This window comes from Poecilia formosa, unplaced genomic scaffold (genome assembly GCF_000485575.1).
Source record: "Poecilia formosa unplaced genomic scaffold, Poecilia_formosa-5.1.2 Scaffold235, whole genome shotgun sequence".
NCBI lineage: Eukaryota > Metazoa > Chordata > Actinopteri > Cyprinodontiformes > Poeciliidae > Poecilia > Poecilia formosa.
This window is the reverse complement of record NW_006800174.1, coordinates 780,239-787,034: the sequence shown is the minus strand read 5'-3', so window position 1 is coordinate 787,034 and position 6,796 is coordinate 780,239. Positions and strand designations below refer to the sequence as shown.

Below are 6,796 nucleotides of genomic sequence, written 5' to 3'. Positions count from 1 at the left end.
CATTGTCAAAGGGTTAATAGGGGAACAATGTTGTGACAACTTCCCGAAGACTGAAAGTTGGAAGAAGACAGAGGCCCATTCAAGGCGTTAAATTATGAAATTGATTTTTTAAAGTCATATTTGAGATATGCAGCACTTTATAAGAACTGAAGGTGACATAGTTACTTGATTGTTCTACAAAATTTTACTATGTAGCTGGGAAGCACATGATACTGCCCCTTGAAAGTACCGTATATTTATAAATTGTAGCAAAAATTCTAAATACCTCAGTATTTATAGTATTGCACCAGATTCTCTAAGGATTTATTGCTTTGACATTTTACAAAAAAGTAAAGCTTCTGGCTATTGTGTTTATTTACTGAATTTATCATGATATGCACTTTATAAAAGTGTTGTTCTGGGTAAATGAAAAACATTGACTGTGTATTTTGTGTATCAGCCCACTAAAGTGTGCCTGTTTGTTTGTGTTTAGTTTAAGTCGTTAAGTATTTTTACTTTTAAACACAGAACTGGATTTACATCCAATGATCTGTCATTGGGTTTCAGCTTCAAATGCAGCAAAGAGAGTATAAGAATAAATTGCTAACATTTCACATGCTTTCTATTTGCTGATGTTAATAGATAACATGATTGGTTGAAATAAATAGTTTTGAACTTGTGTTACATTTAGAGCAAGCTGTGTGTGTGTTTTTCTTATATTTTAGGAGATATTCAGATTTCCAATGTGATATTGGAATGTCCTACTTTTTTTCATTAAATTAATACGGCTCTTAGTAGCAGTGTATTTTATTTTTTTTATGTTTTACATTTTATATTCCTGAACTGAAAGCAGTTAAGTGTCGTATGCCTGACGCAATGACGTACATGAACCTTCTCACCCCACGCTGATGTACGGGAAAAAAATAACAAACATGACCTCATTACGTCAACTTTTCGCTTCCGCTGTTTTGATTGCTTTCAAAATAAATAGTACAGGTGTGTATGACTACAGTTCTCCGATAAATATGCTTGAGGTGTTTAGATAGATATAGTTCCTCTGAAATGACCACTTCTTTATGTCCAGTAAAAATAGGACTGTTACTTTTTTTTTATTGGAGCATGGAATAGCTTAAAAACCACAGGAATATCTTGGATCTTGGAATAAGTAACTCACATAAAAATATTTAGTTTTATAATCTGCACTTTGTTTTTTAATCTATTTATATTAAGCATTCACATATAAATTACCAAACTATTTGATAATATATCGAATGATATTTCTGGCAAAATAAAAAAAAATTAACAATGTGCATTTTAAAAAAATATATATGTAAACATTAGTCATCAAGCAAGTACTGAAAGACTAAGAAACATGAATAGACATGTTTTGATAAAAAACTGAAATTTTGCATTACATTGTAAAAATGTCATATTTTGTAAAAAGAAAATTAAAGTACTTATTACTCCTAACAGGTATATCGTTTTGAAGGAGAAATTTGCCTGTTTTACCTTAGTGACCTTTAGTATGACTTTTATTGTGAAGTCCTCCAACCGGATGCAGTTGTCAGTTCTTGCTAGCCTCCAGCAGCAGTACAAAAAAAATTGTTCGGATTCGGTAAACTAGCGGTGCTTTTTTTATGAAAATGTCCTCCCCAGAAGCAGAAAAACAGAGCAAACAATGCGTTGTAAAGCGGCGCCATTAAAACCCGCAGATAATGGGCGGTGGTGAGCTCAAGCCCGGATGTTAGAGCGGCTCTGTGACGGGCTGAAGCAGATGGGATCCATGGTGAATTTGGGTAAAAGGCGGAAGACTGCGTATCAACAGGGCTAAACAGAGATGCTACACAGCTACAACCGCTAGTCAGCTAACTGTTTGTTCCAACATGCAGGTAAGCGAAACCGACAGGGCAGGTAAACTTATGCAGCTGACAGGTGGGTGTTAGTGGTGGCTATTACCCACTGCCACTCATGTGAACTGGGCTCATTGTCACAGTAAGGGGGGGATAGCTAACGTTAGCAAGGAGGATGTTGTCGTTCCTCTGGGTGTTTCAGGCAGAAAGCTAGCTGTGGAGACACGGGACATTAGAGCTGAGTGTGTCGGTTACTATGACTGCATGGTCGTTACTAAATGCAATACATTTAGTCAAAGGTGGGCAGCGTACCCTACAACTCTACTCAAGTAAGAGTGGCACTACTCCAACATATTTGTACTTCAGCAAAAGTTAAACGTGACCATCAAAGAAATTACTTGAGAGTTAAAAAAGTACTTCACAGAAGAGTTATTCTTTTATGATAAGAACACCTAATATAATAAGAAAAGTGATGTGATCAGAAAACGATAATTACGTGCAAATTTTGGTATTTATATGACAAAAATAGTACATTTAATTACAAAACAAAATCAAATATTTGTAATGTTTTGGTTAATGAAGCAAATACGTACAGTAGGAAATGTACGTATTTGCTTACCCTGTTCTTACCCATATTAGAACAGGGTAAGGTATTTTCAGCGACTGTATATAGTGTTTACAGTTTATTTTTGATTTAAAAAGTCCCAAGAGGCTTAGCAGATAGTAAATAACATTAGAAGGTAACACTTTATTTGAAGCGGTCTGCATACGACTGACATGACACTGTCGTAAACATGTTATAACATCTGTCATGAACATGAATAAGTCTTCATGAACGTTTATGACTATTGTCATGATGTGTCACTTGGTAAATAATTACACTTTTAATGCAAAGTTGCATTAAAAGTGCATTAACAATGTCAACTTGGCATTAATTGGTAAATAATGATATTTTTATTCAATGTTGCACTGAAACTTATGTTAAAAGTCCATTAAAGGAGTCAACTTTGCATTAAAAGTGTTATTTACCAAATGGCACTTCATGACAATAGTCAAACATTCATGAAGACTCTTTCATGTTCATGACAGCGGTTGTGTCATGTTTATGACAGTGTCATGTCATTGTCATGTCAGTGAGACCTCTTGTTTGCTCACACAGCTTGTGAGCAAACAAGAGGTCTCACTTTAGCATAAACTGTAGGCATGTTTCTGTGTCTCATGCAATTTTTTTTGAAACATGTTTGTTCTTCATTCAGCAGGGTTACTCCCAGTGGGTAGAGTAACTAGAAATTTTAGTCAAGTATGAGTAGTGATGTATCATAATGTTTCCTAAAAAGTTACTCAAGTAAATGTAATTAGTTTCTGCCCAGTTTAATTAATTAGTTTAAGGAAGTCCATAATTGCTAACTATTAGCTTCATACTTTAACATCCAACTGTGTGCTGTCAAACCACTTTATGACAGTCATTATGTCTTCAAAAATCATATTGTGTTTATATTAATGTGATGAATTACTACTGCAACAGACAGAAATTCAGTCAAAAATATTCAACATTTACCTGCCAATTAAATCATTTCACCTAATCTGCATATCAAAACTGGCCCAGTTTATTTTATGTTTTCTGATTTCATCCATTTATTATACAATAATGACATAGACTGTCATTGTTATAACAGTCTATGTAATGTTACAGTCCCGAAGGACTACTGATGTTTTAAATATTTCAAGTGTTACACATTTACACTCTGCATATTGGATAGACTCTAATTCCCCTTAATTCTCACATTAGATGTTTATTTTTAGTGGCTGAGAAACTAACGCAGAGGGAGGCTGGTGGAAATATTGTGTAATGGTGAAGAAGAAAACAGTCATCAATCATGATCAATGTTGTCCTCGTCTCATTGCAGTTGGATATTTTCCCGATTCTTTCAGCCCTATTACACAACACAACCTCAACTTTCCAGGACTTTAAAAAAGTATATAGTATATGTGCGTCAGTAGTCTGGTTCTATAACGTATGAATGGAAAAGCAGCCAGCATCCAAAGAGAAACTAGAGATGTACTCATCTTAAATTTGTGGCCAGTTTTGTAAAGTTTTGATCTGCTAATAGTATCAATTTTATCTGAATATCATTACTCAGTGATAACTAGATGTTTGAAACTGTCTTTTAGCATAATTTAATACCAATTAGTGCAACTAGCTAACATTACTTAAAAACCATTTTAGTGTGTTCTCCAGAGAATGTAGAGCTTCACTGTAATACTAAAATTTCTAAAAGTCTTTCAACATTTCCAAATCCAGTACTCTATTTCATTCAACCTTCCTGTTATCTACTGAAAGACTTACATCTGGTAGAACCACAAAGAAGGTTTAAAAATAGGAGTGCACCGATTTATCGGTGCAGATTTCCTTAATTTTGGGAAATCAGTGATGGGCTGATTTTTACATGTGAAGCCAGTCTTATCCACCGATGTTATCAAACTTGGCAAAGGTCTAAAAATCAACCACTGTGCTTTTTTCTCCCGTGAGAGTTTGACTGACGAACTGGCTGACCAAGTCATGTCTGCATACTTAGAGTTAACAATAGTCACCCCATTGTTCCCAGTCCAGCAACTTTCTTGATATATTGAGCAACATTTCAGACAAAAAAAATGGTATCGACCAAAATCGGAATCTGTACGTTAGGCTTTTTAAAAGATCGGTAATCAGCGATCAGCCAGAAAACTGCAATCGGTGCACCCCTATTTAGAAACTACAATTTTCTTTTAATATTGTCCATAAATCCTTCATTTATTTTTAAACTTGTCATTTTGCTTCAAATAGCTAAGTCTTTGTAACTCAGTAACAACTTACACACCGAAGAGTTTTCTTGTTGGCTCAACATGGCGTGTGTTTTGATCTCAGTTCGGATGAATAATTTGATTTTTTTAGTTTTCCATCAGAAGTGGCTGATCACCAATAATAAAACCTGAAACTGTTTAGTGTACAGTACAAAATTATTCCTGTTATCGTGACAACAGTAGAGCTGCTAAATGTCAGAAAACCCTGTAAATTGCCCTGCTATTTACAGATTTAAAATGACTTCGGATTGCAACATTGCAACATAATGTGCTTTCTTTTCCCACAGGAGTCAAAAATAACTGATAAATTTCAACTGCCAGCATCCTTACATATGGAACCCTAACAGAACAGCTCACACCATCTTCTGTACTCTGCTAAGCTGACCACAACCAAGGATGGCGAGCAGGAGAAAATCAACCATTCCCTGCATGGTTCCTCCTCAGGAAGCCATAGACTCAGATCAGGAGGTGGAGGACGTTATGGACATCACAGACCCTGAGGATAGCAACGAAGTGGCTGCAGTTTATTCCGAGGTTCCTGCTCTGTCGGAGGATCAAGCTGAGGACGCTGATGTCGGGCAGGATGTCGGGTCAGACCCGTACTTGGAATTGAACACGGCTGAAGGGGGATACGAGTGCAAATACTGCAGCTTCCAGACTTCAGAGCTGAACCTGTTCACCATGCATGTGGACACAGAGCACCCCGATGTCATCATTAATGCCTCCTACGTGTGTGTGGAGTGTGACTACCACACCAAAAGGTAAAATGATCACTCTGGGTGGTGTTTGTACCAGTATTGGACACTAGTTTCAGGCCTCGTACATTTGTAGACATTGTGCTTCTTTATAAATATGAAGTCTTATTGGGCTGTAGTCAACAGTTTTCTCATGTCGAGTGCCTTGCAAGAGTATCCACAAATTTCTATGAGAAGATTTTATGTGGTAGATAAACACAAAGTCACATAACAATGATGTATGTTTTTTTTTTTTTAATTACAACTAAACGTCTGAAAAGTTTGGATTGCATTTGCTATAATTCTGCATTCAATATGATGCAGAGTTTAAAAGTCTGAAACCGTTTGGAATTTGCTTGTATCATCTTCCAGGTCTCTCTTAGGATGAAAAAAAGCAAATTGAACAGGGAAAAATGCTTTTTTTTCCAGACCCCCCTTCTTTTCGTATATGACAAAGTCTAAGTCAGGGGTCACCAACTCTAGTCCTCAAGGGCTACCATCCTGCAACTTTTAGATTCACCTCTGCTCCAAAATATCCGAATTCCCTCACCAGTATTCATTCCTCTCTGCAATAGGTTGGAAACGAGCAGCTTATTTGATCCAGGTGTGTTTGAGCAGAGACGCATCTAAAAGTTAGATGCGTCTTGTACCTCGATGGTAGCCCTCGAGGACTGGAGTTGGTGACCCCTGGTCTGACTCTAAGTGAATAAATGCTGTTTTTCCACCTAGTATGTCTTTAGACATAGAATGTTAAGATGGATTTGTGGTTTTTAAACTGGATCTTAAATTTCACCCAAGGATTAAAACTGCTATTTTTTTTTTTTTTTTTTTTAGGAATTAGCAATATAGTTATAAAACTTTGAGTAATTGTAGGATACTCCCTTCTTTACTTGTCAGCTCCAAAAGTTAGAGGTTTTGAAATGATCTCGGTCAGTAAAAATGCCACAAAACCAGATCAGAAGCAAATTTTACATGGCTTGTTTATTTGTGGAACATTCACACAACAAAATCCTACTAATAAGGTTAATAATGTGTATTCACATAGGCAGGTTATAAAACATACAAAAACAGCTGGAAATTCTGGAAATGTTTGACATTTGAAAGAGAAAAAATATGCACGGAGAAAATACTTTGGAATTACAACACCAAGTCTTGTAAAGTTTGTCTCCATCAGCTGCGCATATCCAGAGACAGACAATTTGTCCTTCAAAAACCAAGTCTTTCCAGAGTTACTCAATCTGATTTGTGTGTACTTTGACTGTACCATTTATAACACATAAAGGTAAATGGTTGAATTTATTTAGAGGTACCGGACTAAAGATTGCTTAAGTCAAACGCACACCACACTTTTCTGGTTTTTTTTTGGAACTTTAGAAACTGTTTTTTTTTTTT

The 6,796-nt window shown here is 36.0% G+C and overlaps 2 protein-coding genes across 2 annotated transcripts in view; both read left to right on the top strand.

Moving 5' to 3' along the window:
- Positions 1-1,548: 1,548 nt before the first annotated feature.
- Positions 1,549-5,450, top strand: LOC107838279 (zinc fingers and homeoboxes protein 1-like). Its single transcript, XM_016680173.1, has 2 exons — positions 1,549-1,868; positions 4,958-5,450. Exon 2 carries the CDS (start codon positions 5,067-5,069, stop codon positions 5,433-5,435), a length of 369 nt encoding a protein of 122 aa, XP_016535659.1. The 5' UTR covers positions 1,549-1,868; positions 4,958-5,066; the 3' UTR covers positions 5,436-5,450.
- Positions 1,721-6,796, top strand: part of LOC103149767 (uncharacterized) — a 21,881-nt gene continuing 16,805 nt past the window's right edge. The window contains exons 1-4 of the mRNA XM_016680166.1: positions 1,721-1,775; positions 1,869-1,890; positions 3,086-3,099; positions 3,831-3,835. Coding sequence (XP_016535652.1) covers positions 1,721-1,775; positions 1,869-1,890; positions 3,086-3,099; positions 3,831-3,835 — 96 coding nt within the window. The remainder of the gene's footprint in view (positions 1,776-1,868; positions 1,891-3,085; positions 3,100-3,830; positions 3,836-6,796) is intronic.

Excerpts from the sequence above, each read along its gene's own strand:
- LOC107838279 (XM_016680173.1), top strand. The coding sequence starts at position 5,067 with ATGGCGAGCAGGAGAAAATCAACCATTCCCTGCATGGTTCCTCCTCAG.